The sequence below is a fragment of the Micromys minutus genome (genome assembly GCF_963924665.1).
Source record: "Micromys minutus genome assembly, chromosome: 2".
In the NCBI taxonomy this organism is placed as follows: domain Eukaryota; kingdom Metazoa; phylum Chordata; class Mammalia; order Rodentia; family Muridae; genus Micromys; species Micromys minutus.
This window is the reverse complement of record NC_137971.1, coordinates 24176518-24198182: the sequence shown is the minus strand read 5'-3', so window position 1 is coordinate 24198182 and position 21665 is coordinate 24176518. Positions and strand designations below refer to the sequence as shown.

The 21665-nt window shown below is 39.6% G+C and overlaps 1 protein-coding gene across 5 annotated transcripts in view; it reads left to right on the top strand.

Moving 5' to 3' along the window:
- Positions 1-17011, top strand: part of PCGF5 (polycomb group ring finger 5) — a 107992-nt gene extending 90981 nt beyond the window's left edge. For 3 of the 5 annotated variants that reach the window (XM_080911964.1, XM_080911965.1, XM_080911963.1), the window contains exons 7-10: positions 1389-1487; positions 4178-4267; positions 8170-8227; positions 11733-17011. In XM_080911964.1, coding sequence (XP_080768090.1) covers positions 1389-1487; positions 4178-4267; positions 8170-8227; positions 11733-11770 — 285 coding nt within the window. In that variant the 3' untranslated portion in view covers positions 11771-17011. Of the gene's footprint in view, positions 1-1388; positions 1488-4177; positions 4268-7096; positions 7371-8169; positions 8228-11732 lie in introns of those variants that run through there. The other 2 variants (XM_080911966.1, XM_080911967.1) reach the window with 2 other exon arrangements.
- The last annotated feature ends 4654 nt before the right edge of the window (positions 17012-21665 follow it).

Sequence of the window (21665 nt, the reverse complement as noted above, 5' to 3'; positions counted from 1 at the left end):
CATCTCTCACATCATAGCCTTAGGCAAACAACTTAGAAAGGAGACTTTTCTGAATTCTGCACTTTCTGAATTGGACACATGACATAGAGGCAGGGTATTGTGCCATGGGAAACAGAACCGTTTCTTTCATACAGCATTTCTTCAGATCTGCAGATATACTAGAAATACTGATCTTCCAGACAGCCGAGCAAGGTAGGGTTAGACACAGATTCCCCCAGCAGTCTCTTGTGAGCTACAAGTGCTTCTATTTTCCATGTGTCAGGAAGGAGATAATGCTCTGCTCCTACTTCCTCGCCACCAACCTGTCTTCTACCCAGCCCCTGTCCGCCATCACCCGCTTTCTAGCTAGCGATGTATAGTTCTCAGGTGCACACAGCCAGGTAGCAGAGCAAGTTTCATTTGGTTTCATTATAAAGTATTCCTGGAGAAAGTGTTCATTATTTTATATTCTAAGTATTTCCAAATCAACTTTTGCATAATACAGATTAGAATTTTGTTAGATTTGTGAATTTTGTTATTATATCATGAATTCTAGAACACTCTTTCGTCCTGTCTTAAAAATGTTTGACAACTCTGAGTCATTAACTTGTAGGAGGCTTTGAAGGTCAATTGGGTGGTAGGCTCAAACAAGAGACACATTAAGGCATACAGAACTTAGTGATGTGCACTCTGGGGAATGCTTTTCCTCATCTGGAGCCCATACTGCACAGCTTAAAGGTGCTAAGGCTGTGGATGGAGCAGATGCCTTTCTGCACTGTCCAGAGCTCTCCCAAGTATTGTGTTAAACTACTGTCTCTGAAGTTATTAAAGGTTCTCCATTATACTTAACAAGTGCCTCAACTGCTTTCAGAAGTTACATCATTTAATAAAATAATGATAGTTTTTTTTTTGTATCCTTTTTACTTAAACTCTGCTTTCTTTATAGAAAAAATGTTAGAGAAAACAGATTACCTACTTGACAGGGTTTTGCTAATTCACACACTAGGGCATTCTTGAAGAATGTCATGTAAATAGCAGGCTATAATTAAGAGTTACTTATGAGAATTCAAAGTTTTTGTTTTGCATTTAGAAAATACTCAAAATATATAGTGAAAAATATATAGCCAAAGCTTTCTGCTTAAGTTTGCTTTTGTTGGTTTGTTGATTTGATTTAGTTGGTTTGGGGTGGGTTTGGTTTGGTTTAGTTGGTTTGGGATGGCTGTAATTTAGTGTGGTTGGTTTGGGGTGGTCTGATGAGACTGTCTCACTTTGCAACCCAGGTGGAATCAAACTCCAGTCCTGCCTCCTCCTGAATGCTAGGGTTAGAAGCATATACCTCCATGACTGTAAGAGCTGAAGGTTTTTAGTAAAAACAAATCAGTCTTTAATTTGTCATTTGTTTCCTTTAGGGTCTCATGAAGAAATTTATTCGCTGTTCTACACGAGTTACTGTGGGAACTATTAAAAAGTTTCTAAGTTTAAAACTAAAACTTCCAAGTTCTTATGAGGTAAGTAAAATCAAATAAAATTGTGATTTTGATTATTCTGATCTGTAGCAAAATTCTATCAAAGTAAAATAAAATATATTCAAGATAAATTTTTATAGAAAATGTTTATTTTCATGTTTAAAAATTCATGTTTAGAATGTCATATTTATGTAACACTTTGTAACAATGTATCCCAAGTAAATCACATTGGTGCGTTTGTAACTAAGATGTTTTAAAATTTTGTTTTAATACTCAAAATACATCTAGCTGAGTTCTTTTTTACAGTGTCAGCATGCTTTAAGATATGTCACTTCTTAAATTTTTTTCTTTGACTGTTTGACAGCTTTATACATTTAGTGAATTTGAATTGCTTTCCCATCCACTCCCTCTCATCACCCCCTTCTCGGGTTGGAACCCTTCTCAGTGCTCCTACCTCTGAACCTTTTGTTTATCATCCACTGGGCTTAATAAGGGTTTCTTACCTGAGCCTGCAAAGGGTTATGTATGGGATGTAGGACAGCTTACATTGGCTGTAGCATCTCTTCCTCCAGCAACCATTAAGTGCCAGGAGTCATCCAACATGAGGGAGCTCATGGACTCCTCTCTCATCTATGATGAAGTGCTGCTTTTCCCAGCCATGGAAGTCTTGTGTGGATAATTGCACAACCGGAAAAGCATTAGTGTAGGTGCTATGTCATGTCCATGGCAACTTCTTTTTGCTACCTACCTTCCTATCCTCTGATCCTTAAAGTCTTTCTGTCTGCTTTTCTTTAATGTTCCCTGAACCTTGGAACACATAGCAGGAATCTCAAGTGGCAAACAGGAGATCCAAAGTATAGGCAGACTCCCAATTTACCTAGTGGTGAGCTGGAGCAAGGGCCAAAGTACTGGCACACTCTGGAGATGTGTGACTTTTCACAAGACTCTCAGTCCGTTATTAAGGAGAAGTGAGGTGTGAGGGGATTTAAGCAGAAGCTGACAGACAGGTGTCTTATCTGAGGAAGCATCTAATCTTGAACCTAATGGAAATGTCTGTCTCATGTGACTGATGACTGACTAATTTGGGTTAAATTTTCTTCTATTAGTTTAGGTGTACAGTTTTTTTTTTTTTTTTGTTTTGTTTTTTTTTTTTTGTTTGTTTTTTTTTTAAGTTTAGTTACAGGACTGGAGGGATGGCTCAGTGGTTACAGCACTGACTGTTCTTCCAAGTGACTGAGGTTCAATTCCCAACCCTACATAGTAGCTCATAACTGACTGTAATTCCACTATAAGCAATTTGGTGTTCTCACACAGATAAAACATATACAGGCAAAACACCAATGCACATAAAATAACAACCAATAAATCATTTTTAAAGTTCCAGATACAGAAAGTGTCAGAGCCCACTGTTTTTAGTAAACCTAAAAGGTAACATTTCGATAACATCTGTAGTGAAAAATAGACAGTGACATTTTGTGCTATATGGCTTCTTTTTTTCATGCAAAAATACCATGCATAGTTTTACTTCAACGTCTGGTTTTCAAGTTCATTTTCTTATCTTCAGGAAGTACCAGAGCTAAGGAAACAGTTTTCTGTCTGTCTTCTGCCATGTACTGTGGTCCTTTTAAAACAGTTCCTTGTCTATTCCAATCAGAGAACTTGTCCTTTGCTCTCTTTATGAGTTATGGATTGGTTTTCCATTATTCTGCTGCCCAGTGTATAGGAATGTAATTTAGCGACATGTCTGAAATGTCCTTCACAGCATTGCTAATTGGGACTGGGTGCTCAAGTTGCTAATGACTGGATGCAGCCTGCCTGACTAGTAATTGCACCTTTACAGCTTTGCTTATGTATTTGTTTTATAGACAAGAGAAAAAAGAGTTGTCTACTTTTAATAGTTAGTTTATATCAGCATAAATTATTAAAATATCAGTAGTTCATATATCCAATATAATTGGGACTATATTTTGTGTTAGACTTCAAGTTCAAAATTAGTCTATGTCTAGATAGATGCAAATGAATTTAAAACTCATTTTCCCCTCCACCCTTGAAATAAAATCTTAACCAGTTTCTTTTACTAGAAACGAGAGGACTGATTTGTAAAGATCTTTAATACAACATTTTTTATTTATGCTTTGTTGCATTAGTAAACCACAAAGTTTTTGTGGCTTTTCGAAGCTTTAGGGGTGGTTTTCTAAAGCCTAGAACAAAAGGGAGACTTTGCAGTACAGTTTGTTTTGACATTTCATACAAGTATCCACAAGCACATCAGAGGCCAGATCACCATGAACATGTAGATCTGTGCCATAGTTAGAATGCCCCATGTCTTTGATCCCAAACTAAGGAGAAGGTAAAACTCTTTTTCATCTTAGGAACTTCAGAGGATTCTGAGATGTGGATTTATAATGAGCTTACCACACTTTTCTTCTCATTCAGTAAGAGTGGTCCCCACACACATCTAACCCCTACAGAGTTGTAGAAACACGAATCAGGATAGCATTGCGCTTATAAATTGTCTATCAACTTGAGGTACAGTCATGTGGTACAAGATAGATGCTGTTTCATGTCACATCTGAGCTGTTGACATTCTGTGACAGAAGGTTTAATAAAAATAATCAGTGTTCTTATAAAATTGGTGCTTTTATGTTGGATCTTTTAAAATTTGAAAATGTATAAAAATGTATGAATTCAAATTTTCTATGCATTAATATATTTTAATTATTTTTTTAAAGTTGGATGTGCTGTGCAATGGTGAAATTATGGGAAAGGATCATACTATGGAATTCATCTATATGACAAGATGGCGACTAAGAGGAGAAAATGTAAATTGCTTTTATATTTACCTTTGTCTATATTTAGTTACATTTATTATATAATTCAGATTTAGCAGTATTATTTAGGGGTATTAGGAAATTAGAAACATTAGTTTGGGAAAAAGAAGAAACGAGTTGTTTTTTATTCTCCAGCACCTAAAAATGCACCTAAGTACAAGACCAGTGTCTGTTAAATATTGTGAAGGTGAGTTTTTAAGTCCAGCTATAGGTGTGTCCGGGACCCTGCTAGCCTGAGTGCAGAGGAGGCCTGTACTTCAAGTGCAGTGCCGGCTGCATTGAAGGTTGGGGGTAGGGCCAGGTGGACGCTGTGCACCAGCAGTCAGTAAGGAGAACGAACTGTTGGTCAGGGTGGGAGTGCATGATCCATCACTAAAAGGGTAACATCAGGCTTGAGGAAGGGGATTTAGTGGGGGGGTGTCTCTGCTGTCAGAAAATTACTGTGACTTAGACTTTAGTGATGATGGAGAAAAATGTTCACAGGAGAAAACCTAAAATCAGAAACCCCCCTTTCTCCCCCCAAAAGGAGTTTTAAATGTCTTTGCTTGGGTTAACTCTTAAGCTTGAGTCCACCTGAGCCAGGACTGTTAGGAAATGTGTGGCACCCTGCATTCTGTGACACAAGCCTGCCTATGGGAATCAAGCACTGTGGGAATGCTGACTGACTGAGAAAGACTGCGGTAGTTAGCACTCACACTCACCCATCAGATGTTTCTATCAGGTTTATTATATTTTCTTATGAAAATGTTAATTATGAAATACAACATAATCTTGACTTGTTACCTCACACAATATAGACACTGTAGAATTTCCAAATAATGTGGGCTGTCGTGTTTCAGTGGTTCAGTCATAGATTCACATCACATAAGTAACATCTGTTGAATTGCTAGAAAACCTTCAAAAATCCTCGTGCTTTATGGTGGCTAAGATATTTAACCTTTCAATTGTCCATTTTCTTTGAAATTTTAATATGTCTTATTTAAGGCCAATAGTTAGGCCTTCTAAATTGCTTTATGATGTATATTGGTACCAATGAGACAAAGAAATAGATTTTCAAAATCATGTTGCATTGCTTTACCTATTCTCTCAGATTGGCTTCTGAATGGGTTTGTAATTGACACTGGGTTGTATTTCTGGGCTGCTTTGGCTTGGAAACTTTGCAGTTTTTCCTTCTCGTCAGTGTTGTGGGATGTTTGCTTGTGAATTCTGCACTTGGTCAAGTCTGTGACTTAGGGCAGCTTTCATTCCTCTCACCCTGGAAGAATGGAGTCCTTGGCTTGAGGCAAGGGTATTCCATCTCCATGCTCCTTCCCTCTGCGTCCAGCTTCTGTGCTTCTGCTTCCCCTTTCCCAGCACAGCTCCACTTTGTCTTACTTAGTCCCTTTAGAGAAGATGCACACCTTGTCTCCATGATAAATTAATCTTAAATCTTTATCCTTATTAATTAAAACAAGCATCTGGTCAAACAGCTGCTATACATTTTTATAGTTAATAACAGTATTTTTGTTGAAGATTGCTCTGCTGACTGTTGGAGTTGATCTGTTGTTCACTAGTAGGGTGAATATTCAACAGTAGTTCTTAAGTCTTAGTGCAAATACAAATTGCTAGGAAGGATGACAGCTCCACTCAGCTGGCTTGGGGCAGCCCTCAGATGCATTTCTCAGAAGCTCCACTCCTGTGTGAATATTTAAAGTGTAGGAAGACATGGTCTGTGACCAGGTTTCTTCTGTGGCTTCTACAAGTTGAGAATGTGTAACTAGATTCACGTTTCAGACAGGGCTAACTACTATCTCTCTTCATAATGCCACGGCAGTGGGCGTAAAGTTGAAGAAGTTTTCTGAGATATAAATGGAGTCATACATACTGCTAGCAACTTTGTTCTCATTTAATAATATGTATTATAAAAATGACATTTTAAAGATGCGCTTTTTGGTATATTAGTACAATTCAGTTTGTGTGACTAGCGGGATTTAATTATTTTCGTGGGCATTGGGGTTTGGTTTAATCTTTCACATTCCAAGCAATGCTGTATCTTTTCCAAGGCATGGACTTTACAAATGCACAAGCATATCCATTGCCTAGATTGCTGGGTTTATATCGTGAGGGACTGTCAATTGTCCTCAAAGATTTCATAAGCTATAATTAGACCACACATTTTCTGACTTCTTGACATTCATATTAGTAATAAACATTTCTGTGAGTGTTCATATTTATTATCCTATTAATAATGAGTGTGTCTTTTCTTATTGATTTCTAGGAAGTACTTGTGTGTTCTGAACACTAACGTTTTGCTATAAAATTCTCCCACCTGTGTTCTACCTCCCCTTTTTTTTCCCCTGTTTTTGGGATCCTTAAAATTATGATAGTACTGTGTAGGAAAATTTAGCAAGAAGTAATATTGTAGCCAAAGTACTTAGCAGACTGTCTAATCTAGAAAATGTAAGAAAGTAACTGTCCGTTAAACTGCATTGGAACCACAGTCCACTCGCTCGCACTTAGCGAGAGCTACACTGTCAGCAGCTTTCTGCTCAGCCTCATCTTTCACTGTGGGTCATGTTCTTTCTGCCCACCTTGTGGGTAGATCAAATACCCTCAGTCTAGCTGCCTTTTCCCGATGCTCCTTGCTGCTTTCACCTCTTCCTGCAGCCTCAGCCACACCCCAGCACCGTTCCTGCCTCTCGTTGGCTTGCAATCTTTGGCAATCTTAGGAAAGCAAATAAACACATCTACTTTTACCGGTATCAAAAAAATTAATAGGAAAAAAATTAATGAAATCACTTTGATCTATCTTAAATCTGTATTTTCATTAAATTTTTGCAGATTGCATAGTCAGACAAAATGTGGCAGGTTAGAGCTTGGAGCTCCATCTGAGTCAGTAAAGGACAGCGGTGCGGGGCTGCCTGACTGCATGGTGATGAGCACTGTGCACATCAAGGACCAACTTCCAGAGAGAAACGTGAACATTTAAAACCTTCTAAAGTAGATCCTTACGTCTCCTTTGGGAAGTTAACATTTTTCTGATTAACGTAAACTTGTATATTGTTTTAAAGATTTTTATTTACTCATTTTATACATGAGTGCTCTGTCTGTATGTGTGTATGCCTATGTGCCAGAAGCAGGCATCAAATCCCATTGTAGATGGTTGTGAACCCCTACATGGTTCCTGGGAATTGAATGCAGTCAGTGCTCTTAACCACTGAGCCATCTCTCCAGCCCTTAAACTTACATTTTTATGTGTTTAATTTTTTACCTATTTGTACACTTATTTTTTTCAATTTGGAAGAATATGGGGTGTTAAAATATGTGAATAATTTAAAGTATAAGTTGTGTAGCTATTACAACTGCAAACATGAATATCAAACAGATTCAAGAAACTCATCAGTGCTATTGAAACAGACTGACCAATACAGAAGTAAAACAGCAGTGGACCAGTCCCTTAGGTTGAATGACGTTCAGTGTCCTCTCAGCGTAGATGAAGAGGAGGCATGGGAGAAACTGATCTGAGGAATAAGTGAGGAAAGATGGTATCAGTGTACTAAGAGGGAAAGATGATGGTACCCTCTCTACTAAAAGATGAAGATTCCCTGGAAACTAGCATTTAGAAATGAAACGGAAAAAGTAGGATACCGCCTTGGTAGTTTAGAATAGTAAAAACAAAAACCTTCATAGATGAATGTTAAAGTTACTTTACACTAAAAGTTACCAGTCACCAAGTTATTAAATACTTCCCTTCAAAAATTAAAAAAAAAAAAAAAAAAAACCCTACCATTCCTCAGTGTTTATTTAAATTACTTGTGTGGGCACTTAGTTTGAGTTCAACTACTTTAAATAACAAGTTTTAAATGTGTCCCGTTGTGGATGCCTCTTATCTGATGGGTTCATCTCCTCCGCAGTTTTGCTGTCTGAACTGTTCAGCTCCCAAGTCTGCTGTCAGGATGGCACTTGTATCAGGTAAGAGGCACTCATGACGGTACACATGGCTAGGCTATCACAGTGCCCTGTGCTGACCACTCCCATCCCAAACTCAACTTCTCAGACATGTCACTTTGTAAAAAACTTTAAAAATTAAGTCTTTTCAAACTTCAGTAACAAAAGTTTCCCATTATTTTTCTCCCAAGTTAACCATTTTACTGAACTAAAAATAAAATTATGTCTTAGCAGCTACTGTTTATGAATCTAGAATTTTAGCCCTTGAGACATCGCTAATCTTTAGCCCTGAAGTGTCAAACTGAATGACTGAATGGGAAGTGTCCCAACTGCTTCTCTGGGGCACAGGAGTGACTGTGAGGTCACTTAGGAACACAGAGAGCTTCAACTTAATATCCAAGGAAAGCTTGTCTAATAAAAACACATTTTAGAAATTTGGAAAATGGGCTGGAGAGATGACTGCAGTTAAAAACTACTCTTCGAGATGACCCAGTTGTGATTTCCAGCACCCACATCAGGTTACTCCTAACTGCTCCAGCTCTAGGACATTTGATACTTCAGCTCCACAGACACCCCCACTAATTTGCACATGCCCATACATGTTTAAAAATAAATATTTTTTAAAAAAGAAAAGAGTCTGATACAGTGTAGTAAAGCATTACTATATTACTAAGTGCAGAGGTAATGTGCTGTCTTAATCTTATAGGTGAGTCATAGTATTTTTTAAAAAGTAATCTTTTCTCTAACAGTTCAAATTATCCATCTAGTTTCTAGTAGTCAGTAACTAATAAACTTCAGTATTCCAGTCTCCAGTTGAGACAAATTAGTTTACATTGTCTTAAAAGAATACTATAAAATCACTAAGCAAAAATTCTAATGGACGGTATATCTGGAATTTTGCTTAGTCTTTTGATTACTGCTGTGATATGGGAATCTCAGTTCACCATTAAGATACGAACTTCTTGATACATCCTGTTTAAGTCCTACCTATTTGGAAGTGGTGTAACCTGACATACATCTAGATAGGCAATGGAAAGCCCCTCAGGAAGGAAGATGTTCTCCTTTAGTGCTCAGAGGAGGGAGGGGCTAAGCAAATGGTTTAGTTGAGTCTGTAATGAATTACAGTGATAACCTGTTTGTAGCTATAACCCAGGTACGTGGGCTTCCACTTTTCTCTTTGTGTTGATGTGTGTTTTCTGAGAGGTGAAGTTGCTCTTTAGCTCTGAGTGATAGAGGACACTGGAATAAGGTGTGCAGCTGTACCCTCACTTCCTTTTCATCCTTTAACACTTCATTGTGGATAACAGCATTGTAAGAAAGTTTAAGTCCTCCCAAATCATTTCCCATGGGAGCATCACTATGACAGTAAAACTTGACCAGAGAATGTAGTTAGACAGTGAGTACCGAGGGTGGGAGAGGTGGTGCGGGCATCAAACATACATGTTCTTCTTGCAGATCCTTTACCTAGAGTTACCAATTAATATTTCACATTTGCTATCTCCTCTTTGTCTGCTTGTATGCATCTTAGTTTATTTTAAATAAAATGGTTGAAAATAACACTTTAAGTAGCATCTTAGAGAGATGTCAGACTCTGTATTATGAAGTTAAATGTACCTTTCTATACTTTTACAGGATTTTATTTAACCTAACAAAGTTAGCCAAACTGTTGTTAATCAGGAAGTAGGTATTTCTGGTCAGTCAGATTTTCAGGCAATTAACAAATGGGACTGGATCACTGTTGCCCACCTACCCACCTGCCCACCTGCCCACCTGCCCAAGACAGTGCTTTATGCAGCTCAGAGATCCAATTAGGCCAGCCCACACACACACACACACACACACGCACGATGAGAGAACTGTCCCAGAACAAGCCTCAGCACAGGAGCCCCTAAGTGCTGAGGCTCCAAGGACTGGGGCAGAAATGCTCTTTAGCAAATAGCTGTTGAACACGTTAAACATACTCAGGGTACTTCTGTCCTGAGGCTATAGAAATAAACATCAGACACAGCTTTTTTCTCTGAACTTATATGCAAAAAACAAGGGAATTTTAGTGTCAGAAGGAAACTTTAAGTAGATAAATATAGTTTAGTTGGCTGGGTAGATGTCTTCGATGGTAGTATGCTTGTTTTGTAGACATGGGGACCTGTATTCAACTCCAGAAACCATTAAAAAAAAAAAAAAAAAAAAGCTGGGCAGGTGTAAATGTAATCCACACTGGAGGCAGAGACAGTAGATTCCTGTGGCTAGCTCCAGGTGAATGAGACTTCCTTTCAAAGATTAAAGTGAACAGTTCCAAGATTACTCTCTTGCCTCCACAGGTACACACACATACACACACACACTCTCACACACAGTGTTGGGAATAGGGGAGTACAACTACAGCTCTAAAAATCTAACTGGACTTCAGAAGTAGAGAATTTTGTGCCCAACTAAGGTTCAAACTGGGTCCTTAAGACCAGAGTAAAATGTTAGATGAAGAATACAATTTAAAAAAAAAAAATTAAAAGGAAGAATAAGGCCATTGGAACCTTGCAAGTCTGAGTTAGATCCTAAGTGGCACCTTTTTATTCTTCAGCTGAGAACAAGGCTAGGGTATCTGTCCCCACTCTTCTGACCTCACTGGAAGTTAATGCGTAGCAGTATGTCGGTCTTCTCAGCTGTGACATGCATGTGAATGCTGAGAGGCCACTGCAGGGCTCGGGGGACCTCAGTCTGACTTCTTTTAATAAAAGAACTTGATGTTCTCTGTACAGAGGGTTTCATACCCACCTACCCAGAGACAGTGGACCTTTGGTCAGTGACCATCTCAGCGTTTTCTCTGTTCCTTGGTAGTTCGATCATTGATTTCACTTAAAAAGTGGTAATATGCAGATTTTAGAACAGGGAAATCATTGATTCTCCAGACTGCTTTCTGATTCTTTGGTTCTGCTGTAGTGAAGGTGAAGTTAAAGCAGATGGAGAAGGAGTGTGGTGCCTGCCTCCATCTGCAGGAGGCTCTTCCTCCCTAGCACTGTGGTAGGTAACTGGATGCCAGAGATTTTTACGTAGAACAGCACCAAGGCTATGAAAGCTTGTGGTGACCTCATGCACTGTGGTGGCACTGAATCGTATTGAAAGGAGCTGGTCACCCTTTCATGTAACACTCAGGTGCATACTAAAGGGAAGACTATCAAATGTATGAATAGTATTGTGGAAATTCCAATCTCACCGATTTGCAAAATAGGGTCTCTTTACACTTGTGTGGTTCAGAAGAATCTGCTGCTCAAATACTCAGCCCCAGAAAGTTGCTGGGGGCATGTAGTTGGTAGTCCTCCTTAGGCCCTCTACAGGAAGGGATGGGAGAGGAAGGAGAAGTCAGAGGGAGAGATGTATTTAGATAGTTTAAATTTTGAATGACAACTTACACTTTAACTTTTGTAATCATTATTATCAGAAAATATTATAAATCCCCAATTCTTCAAGTCTTTCTGTAGAAACCATTGTTTTTATGTAAACGCGTTCTTACTCATACCTTTTTTTTCTTCTATAGTCATACCCGATGGTATTGCAGTATCGACCAAGAATTGACTTTGGATAGGCCTAGGCCCAGGCTGCACTGAGTGGATCCTGCACTATTTGTTTACTCGTCGACAGATTGCACAGTGAATGGTGTGTGGACTCGAGAGACACAATCCGATTTCAGCATGCACATAAGGCCATTGCCCATGTCTAAATTGTCGGTGTCCTTCATGTTATTTCTGTTAGGAGCAATCCAAGTGCCCTTCTGCCACTGACCATCTGCATAAGATATTCGTACGTCTCGGTGTGCAGGGCGCGGCTCAAGTGAGTTAGGTTTCCAGCCGTGACTCTGCTTCCTCAGTGTTTTGCTTGCCTGTTGCAAGATTGTTCTGTTAATTACACTAGTAAAATGGCTCAATCCTTGTGGTGTTGCAGTTTTCACATACTTAATACTTTTATTCTTATTAAAATAGAGTACTGTACAAGAACCTAGTATAATTATATCTTGAAATTATTTTGTATAAGAATATATTTAGAAAAGTGGTTTCTGAGCCACTGTCCTATTCTTGGTAAACTTTTATGTAAAAAAGAATAAACAACCAAAAAAAAAAAAAAAAAAAAAACCAAAATGCCAGCTTATTCTTGAGTGTGCAAGTCTTTTGTGAAGAATTCCAGGTATTTTTTTGACTAGAGCACATTGCAATTGGAGATGTCCTAAATGTCTGGGTACTCTACCATTGCACAGGACAATGTGTTAGGCCTTCATGTTGAAACATGTGACTTGGACAGCTGAAGTTCATAATGTTGGCAGCTGATCATATCAACTTCTAATAAAATCAGTGTGTAAGTACATTAACGTTTGTTCCTGTCTTAGGCAAGTGAGTGCTGTCTCGCCAATGTCGCATGCACATCATTATATCGTTGACACCATTTTATGAAAGCGTTGCTGTTTGCAGTTGGCCTTAGGTGTGTATTGTGGAATGCAGAGGGTTATATGAGGTGATTTTAAATACTAGAATTTTTAGATAACATTCACCTTTTTACGGATTTCCAAACAATCCCAGATTGTTAGCTGCTTATCACATTTCCAAACCCTATACACAAAACAGAATAAACACCATGTAGTAGATAAATATTCTAACCAAAATTAGTGGTTTGGGGATACTGTTATTTTAAATACTGTAGTAACTAGGGAAGGTGGGGTTGTTGTTTGAACTGAGTTTATTAAGGGTGAGTGGATTAGAAGTCAGAACTATGCTGATGTCCTTGATGTTGGCAGTCTGGTTAAATCTTCCATTCATTTTGAAATTAGCCTGCAAATCAAACTCCTCTGCTACCTTACTACATGAAAATCATTTTAGACCTTGTAAAATACACAGTTGTTTCAAAACAGGAAAACTGGAATATGTCTGCTGGTTGCTTTGAAACAAGCTAAGTTCTGAGAGGAAGGGGGAAATTAGGACATCAGATAAGAGCACTGTGTGTGGTCCACAGTCTTCACACCTCGAACACAGGTGCTCCTGTTTCCCAATAAAATATTTCACGTTGCTGCTTTCTGGGTTCCAGAGTACTTCACAGAAATGAACATTGTGCAGCTCTAAGAAATACACAGAATGCAGCTTAATCTTGGTTTATTTCATAATAGTAAAAGACTGGGAATTTATTTTTCTTTAAGTCAGAAAGTTTGCATTGAAGTTGTTGCATTAGAAGGCCTCAGTAAAACTTCGTATTGTTGGATTGGATGTTTCTAGAACTCACAAGTAGGATTTAAAAGGCATTTGATTTACTCTAAGTGTGGAGAAGACCATAACACTTGACCAGAAAACCAAATTTATTATTTAACTACAGAAATTATTTTGCTGTTTTGTAAAATCTTAATTTATAGTTATTTTTAAGAAAAATTTAATGTTCCTACAATTCATCACATTTAGATCAATGTGTTTTGCATATGAAGATTAATTTTAAGTAACTTAAATCAAAATTAGCTTTGAAAGCCACATTCTAAGAGTTGGTTATTTGGCTCCTCAACCAAAATTTAAGGCCATAAGTGAATTTTATATACAAGGTCTCTTTAAATTTTGCTTGTTGCCTGATCACATATAATGACTATTTTCCAAGGAATATGTAGGAAACAGTAATTAGAATGCAGTTTTATAACAGTTTTTTAATGTTATTGCATTGATGTTTTCACTGAGATGCAATAGACTATGTGCCAAAGCAAAGCATTAAGGATGCACAGTGTCACACAAGAGGCAACATGAGTAGTGTGTTGCTCATGGATGTTCTTCTGCCATCCTTGTCTGGTATACCAAGTGTGCAGCACGTTCTTGTCTGGTGTGACATGCACTGCACTCTTAGTTACCCTTGTCAGGAACCCACAAATAGGTACTGCAGCCAGCATTACATTACAGGGTTGCTAACAAATCCCCCCGAGTTTAAATAATCTCCAGGAATAAACTATCTGAATCTATAAATGTAAGAATAAGTCAAAGTTATTCTTCAATCTCTTGTTTCTTAAGCAATAAACTAAAGAACTCTACTCCAGAAGAGATATGTTACCTGTTTTACCTGCCTTAAAAATCAGACATAAAAGGGCCATGGAGTCTTGGATATAAAGAATGCCTGTGGTCTATAAAAATCACTTAAATTGCAGTAATGGCATCACTTAATAGAGAAGAATGTCCCTTTCTCTAGATTAGAAATAAAGGAAAGGCTCATTGATGAGATTATATTAAATCTGAGGTTTGGGTGACTAGAATTATGTTTGTGACAGCTTTTAAACATTCTTTATTCACTAGGCATATGCCCATACTAATATGTCACATGGTACAAATGTAGTGAGTTAGCACAAATGTTAATTTAAACTGAGTCCTTAAGGAAAGCACAAGTGCGTTATATGACATTATGACCTACTAAGCTTTACCAACTACACATGAAAGTGCCTCATTGCTGAAGTGCATTTCTGCTTTTGTTCCCTGCGTTCCTGCCTACGTCTCAGCTATTTGTTCCTGTCTCACACGGCCCCATAGATAATGGGCACTTACAAGCTAAAACAATCTTTATTAAAACGTTTTGTATGAATATAGGTATTGCCAAAGACATTTTACTGTTAGTAACCATGTTAGAGACAGTTTGGACAGTCCAGAAGATGGAAACTTACATTGTAACCTGATTGTAAATAGGCGGTAGTAACTTTGATTGGTTACTAAAGTGGGTTCTTGGTGGAAGGAGCAAATGTGTCTTTCTTGCTACAGTGGGCGTGTTTCCCTTTAGATACCTTCACTGGTTTGGTTTGGTTTTCTGTTTGTTTTCAGCATCATCTGGTAGGTCATAGAAAATACTCAAATATGAGAAAAATAAACAATACAAATACCCTTCCCATGAAAAATGGGAGAAATACAAATTTATAGAAGAAAATTGAAATTGAGAGTTTTAAAATTTTAAAAGCCTCTTATTCTGTGGAGGTGGTATGAAGGAAATTATGCCTCTTTAGCTCCATTGAAGACAGGTTTTAATAAAAGTCCTAACAGGCCTGCCTGTGTGGAGCACAGTGCACAGTCAGCTGGGTTCACAGATAGTAGACATGCTGACAAGCCTGTGTAGCACACAGTATATTCTACTGGACTTACAGAAGTACTTTTGTTGGTATTTAAAGTGAAATTCCACAGGGCCAGTGATTGAATTTTCTCTAAAAGTGTTTCTCAGCAGCCACTTCATTGTTACTAAACTTAGCCATGTGGCCAAATTTTGACAAATAGAGCGCTGAAAAATTTCCCAGTATGCCATTCTCTCTTTGGGGTTGGCAGTCTGCTTTGCACTGAGGTAAGCCTCTGCAGAGGTGACAAACCATCCCAACTGTATGTTTGCAAGCACTGTGCGACTGAGCCTTGTCCCTCTTCCATTCCTCTGCCTGGGTAGGAATTCTCTAGAAAACTAAGCCTTATACCAGTAGACTATTGGTATGAATTTGCCAAAACTTTTTCTGGATTAGAATCACAAAAACTTGAAATGTGACCACCATTGTTTCCAGCATGTAACTCCTGGAAAGCAATAAGGGACATGTCTGCTAGGTCTGGTTCATGACACACTGAACAGTTGTCAAATGCACTAAAGAGTTAGAAATGCTTCAAATACCAGAATCACCAGTTGTTTGGGTTTACTTGATAAACTTGACTCAGTGAGTGTTTTCATTCAAAAGCAAAAATGAGAACATGAAACTAAAATAAATAACATGTCCTTTCACAGTAGGAACTTTAATGTTTTATGTTAGGTGGTTTTTCTCAGGTCATTTGAAAGTGCTTGTCTTCCTGGAATATGATTTTCATAAGTAGTAAGTTAACTGGCCATCGTATTTTCTAGTAGGATTAAAGTATGGACACTTTGTCAGAAAAATGATAGAAGTTAAACTTAACTAATTGCAGTAAATTCTCATGCGACTACACCTATGCTCGGGCCACTTTTCCATGATACAAAACAGTTTTCCAGAGATCTGTTAAGTGCTAGGTCTAGTTTTTCTTCTGTTTTGTAGCACTTGTTAGAAAAGGAACCAACTGTAGCACAAACACAGACTAACCATTCTGGGGACATCTATACAAAGTCCAGTGTGTTGACATAAATCCAGGAGCTCTTTCTACACATTCACATCGTTGGAGGTCAGCCTGGTTCTGTTGGAAGCCATTTTTTCTTTTGCAGTCTCTTTAAGAATGGGGATGGGGGCCTAAGTGTCCTTATGAAGCTGTGGTCCAGGACAAGAGCGTGGGGGCGGGGGTATGTGTTCCTTCACTTTCCTGTGTCTGGCAACTCAACAGCGATCATTTCCTAGATTAGCCCTCATGGTTATTAAGTCTAGCACAGAATATATTGTAATGTTACGTTGCTAATTTTATTTTGAAATACGAACTATTTTAAGCTTTTTGTCAAAAGTGGTTAACATCTAAATACAAATAAAAACCTTTTTGTGGTTGTAAGATTTAGCTTATGAATCATTCAAATTGAAGTGAAAGAATTTCCAGGTCATTGTTAATGACTTAGTCTATTAAGAATCTATGTATTTTTGTAAAGGAAAAGCACTCGTAGATATTTAATCAGTACAAGGTCTGTGTCTGTTTTGAAGGAAGAAGATGCTGCTTAGAGATTCTCTTTAAATATTTTTTTTATTTTTGTGCTCATATATATTTTCTGTTGATCTTCTGAATGTTCTGTACAAAATTGTATGACTGTACTGTTGAATTGGATACATTTTTTTAACTCTGGGCTTAGCTATGTATATTTGACCATGTTGAAAATAGTATCTTTGTTATTAAATTTTGATTGCACATTTATTGTTGGCCTATTAATGTTTACTTGATGTAGATCACTACTTCTTAAAAATGTTTTAGTGCCATTTCCAAAGCAAAATTTATAGATTTATTTTAGTATTTGAGAGTAGAAATGAGAGTATTACCGAGCTTCTCTAAAGATGAGTCTGCCCCTTCTTTTATACTTCAGGAGCCTGTCTATACACACACACACACACACACACACACACACACACACACACACACACACACCAAATTATTCAAACCAGGGAATCTTTAGTAAAACTAGTTCTGGATCAAGGGTCTCAAAACATCTGAAAGACTTCTACCAACCAGAGAACTTGTCTTTGAGTTTTCCTGGGCTAGGTTCTTGGGTGGTTGGCTGGCTGGCTGGCTGGCTACTGGCTGCTTGTTTGTGGCTGGAGGCAGATTTTTTTTTTAAATGTCTTAAAAGCAATGCTTAATGACCTAAGGGTTCTATCTAATAGCTGATGACACAAAGCTTGACTTGTAATTAGGGATTATACCTTTTACCATTCTATGTCTGGTAACAACTCAAGGCTTACAAAAAGATGAGGATGACAATGACGATGAATGTTAAGACATTTCTGATGTGCTGTGTATTAGATTATTTAGTTCTGATGCAACCCTCTGAGATACAGTTAGCTGGTCCATACTTGAAGAGAATGATTCTCTTGAAGCCTGCTGTAACGCCCTGCTGCTCCTACAAGCCTGCCCCCTTTTTGTTTTTTATTGGATATTCTCTGTATTTACATTTTAAATGTTAACCCCTTTTCCCCATTCCCATTTCCCTTCCCTCTCCCCTTGTCTCCATGAAGGTGCTTTCTCTCCCAACCACTAACTCTACCTCAATAGCTTGGCATTCCCCTACACTGGGAAAATGAATCTTCACTGGACCAAAAGCCTCACCTTCAATTGATGCCAGACAATGTTATCCTCTGCTACATATGCAACTGGAGTCATGGGTCTCTCTATGTGTGCTCATTGGTTGGTGTTTTAGTCCCTGCAGTTCTGGAGGGTATGGTTAGTTGATAATATTGTTCTTCCCATGGGGTTGCAGACCCTTTTTGCTCCTTCAGTCCTTTCTCTAGCTCCTTCATTGGGGCCACCGAGTTCAGTCCGGTGGTTAGCTGCAAGCATCCTCATCTGTATCAGTATGGTTCTGGTAGAGCCTCCAAGGAGGCATCCATATCTGGCTCTTGCCAGTAAGTACTTCTTGGCATCAGCAATAGTGCTTGAATTTGGTGGCTGCATATGCAGTGGATCCCCAGGTGAGGCAGACTCTGAATGATCTTTTCTTCATTCCCTGCTCCTCTATTTGTCCCTTTATTTCCTCCTGTGAGTGCCTTGTTCTCCCTTCTAAGAAGGACTGAGACATCCACATTCTGGCTTTACACCAGTCAGAATGGCTAAGATCAAAAACCCAGGTGACAGCAGATGCTGGAGAGAATGTGGAGAAAGAGGAACACTCCTCCATTATTGGTGGGATTGCAAGCTTGTACAACTCTGGAAATCAGTCTGACTGTTCTCAGAAAATTGGACATAGTACTACCTGAAGACCCAGCTATACAACTCCTGGGAATATACCCAAAAGATTCTCTAATATTTAACAAGGACACGTGTTCCACTATGTTTATAGCAGCCTTATTTATAATAGCCAGAAGCTAGAAAGAACCCAGATGCCCTTAAATAGAGGAATGGATCCAAAAATTGTGGTACATTTACACAATGGAGTACTACTGGGCTATTAGAAACAATGACTATGAAATTTCTAGTGCTTGAGGTAACAGTCACGAAAGAAGACACATGCACTCACTGATAAGCAGATACTAGCCCCAAAAGCACTGAACAACCAAGAAACAATTCATAGACCTTATAACGTTCATAAAACAAGCCTGCCCTTCTACAAGCCAGACTCCTCTTTCCCACCCCCTGTTCTCTAGCAAAACAGCATAGCCCTCCTACAATGCCCTGCTTTTTCTCCCCGAACTGTTTCCCCTTAAGTGGCTCTTTTCCACTTGGAAACCCACCGATCTCTGAAAACCCTCTTCCCTCTTCCCTCATGAAGGGAAGACCCTGCTGTCTGCAGCCCTCATCCCCAGTCTTTGCTCTCATGAAGCACCACTCCTTTGCTTCAAGTAGCTCCTCCACATGAAGCCCAGCCCTAATACTAAGCCCTGCTCCTCCTGAGAAGCCATACTCTTGGCTGAGCTATGAGATCTGAAGTCCACTACTTGCTGACTCTTCGGGAGAAAACCAGGAGACATGGCAAATGCAAGTGAGCTTGGTTCATGGTTTGGGACAAAAACTGGAAAGAGAAACTTTCTTAGCCTGTGTTATCTGCAGTAGTGTTAAAGCTTGGAGGGAAAAAAGGCCAGGAAATAGTACATGAGCATTTAGTCATGTATGAAGTTGGAACTGTCTATCCCAAGGGGTTTCAACATGTGCTCAGGCTGCAAGCTGGCCTCACCCATGAAGTTTCCTGGAGTTTTCTTTAGGGTGAATTTTTATAAGACTGTACAAGGTTATATTTTGATACCCATAGATCCCCTTAGGAGACTGTTGTCCGTTCTTCAAAGCCTCACTGCCCCATATAGCACCTTTTCTTATATGTCTCTGTTCCTCCCAGTTCCCACCTGACTCGCCCAGAGTCTTTAAAATCCCATGCCCCCTGCATGGCCTGGAGCCTTCTAGGCTCACTTGCATGGTCCAAGCCCATCCTTACAAGCATTGCTCATTCTACAAACCGTGGCTGTGTCCTAGAAAATCTTTGGTCCTTTCAGCAAGCTCTCCCCTGCTACAAACTCCTGTGCTTTCTAGAAAGTCCTGCTCTTCATGAGCCCTGCCTCTCATGAGATCCAGTCCCCCGTCGAAGCCTTGTCTCTCTACCTCCCTACCAAACCATTTTTCTCCCTTCAAGCTCCTGATCCTGTTGAAATACCCTAGCCTGAAGAAGTGATGTGTGCCTGAAGTGACAGCCACTCAGAAGATTCAGGCAGAAGGACTGATGGAGCCCAGTAGCTTGAGACCATTGTGGACAGCCCTGACTCCAAGAAAAATACTCAAATTATCTGTGCTCAACCAAAGCCCCTCTCATCCCTGAAGTCGCTGCTTTTCCTACAAACCCCTGCACCTGTTTGCCCTGCTCTGTTTCTCCTGGAGCACAGCCTATGTCCTGTCAAGCTCACTTGGCCATACTTTGTCTTCCTCCCGTAGCACTTCCCTCAAAGCCACTGACTTCTTTCCAGTAGATTATGAGCTAGAAGGCTGCTGTTCGTGTGACATGAGCTGGTACGCCATAACCAGAGGCTACTTCGGAGTGAGCGATGCCTACGAGAGTGAAGCTTTGTTCATTGTTTCCTTCCCTGACGTGGGCTCCATCTTCACTTCAGAGCTTCTGTGCGGTCTGGACGAAAGGCGCCAGTGAGCATCTCTTTAGTTCATAAATACATCGTTCCTTTGGAATAAGATTACTATAGTAAGTGTAGTGGAGGCGGGATCTGCTCCCACTCTTCCCTCCAGCATTATGTAAAAGCAGAATGAAGGGGCTGGAGAGATGGCTCAGTTCTTCCACTCCCCCTAAATTTTCTATTAGAAATTCTCTGCATTTACATTTCAGATGTTATCCCTTTCCCACCATCCCATCCCTCCTCCCCGTCCCATTGCCTCCATGACGATGCTCTCTCTCCCACCTCAGCCCTTGGTGTTCCCCTCCACTGGGAGAACGAGCCTTCGGTGGACCAAAGGCCAAATCGTGTTGCTCTTGCAGAGGACCCAGGTTTGATTTCCGACACACACATAGAGGCTCACGGCCACCCGTTTCTCCACTTACAGCAGATCCATGTCCTTTTCTGACCGCATCAGCACCAGGTATGCCAGGACACCCACTCCTAGTGCAGCATTCCAGCCTAGAAGACACAAAGGGGTCCAGGGCAACGTCAGTGAGACCCAAAATGAACAGAAGTGTGGAGGAAGGGAATTTCTTTGACAGCTCACAATAACCACCAAAACCACAACCATCACAAGTACCATCTCAATACCACCCTCATCAAAACTATCACAACTACCACCAGCATACCACTCTGAACATTACCATCACCACCACACCAAGCCCCATCATCGTCACCGCCAGCTACCATCACCATTCCCACTACAGTAACCATCTCTCCCATCGCTAGCTGTTGTCGATATCATTATCATCCCAGCCACCGCTATCAAACACCCCCATCACCATCTTCATTACCACTCATTACAACCAGAAATAGCCATTACAGTGTCCTACAAATTACTTCACCCTCAAGTAAATATGACATGCATGCTCTGGTATCGTGGCATCCCAGCTGAAGAACTCTAGTCTACAGGTTTACACTACCATAATATCGAGTATGTAATGGAAATGAAATCCACAGCAGCACTGTTTGTAATAGCAAGAGAATCAAGGCCGTGTAAAAGCCCACCTGCAGATTCATAAATTCACATTGTGACATCATAAAGAATGTAACAGATCTGTGTTCTGGTGAGGGGAACTACTGTCCTGCTAAGAGGAGGGAGCAGTTGTGATCTTATATGTACATCATGATTCCTCTGAGCCACGAGCCTATTAGTACATGCTGGAGAGAATCATCAGTGTAGGAATGGTTGTCTTT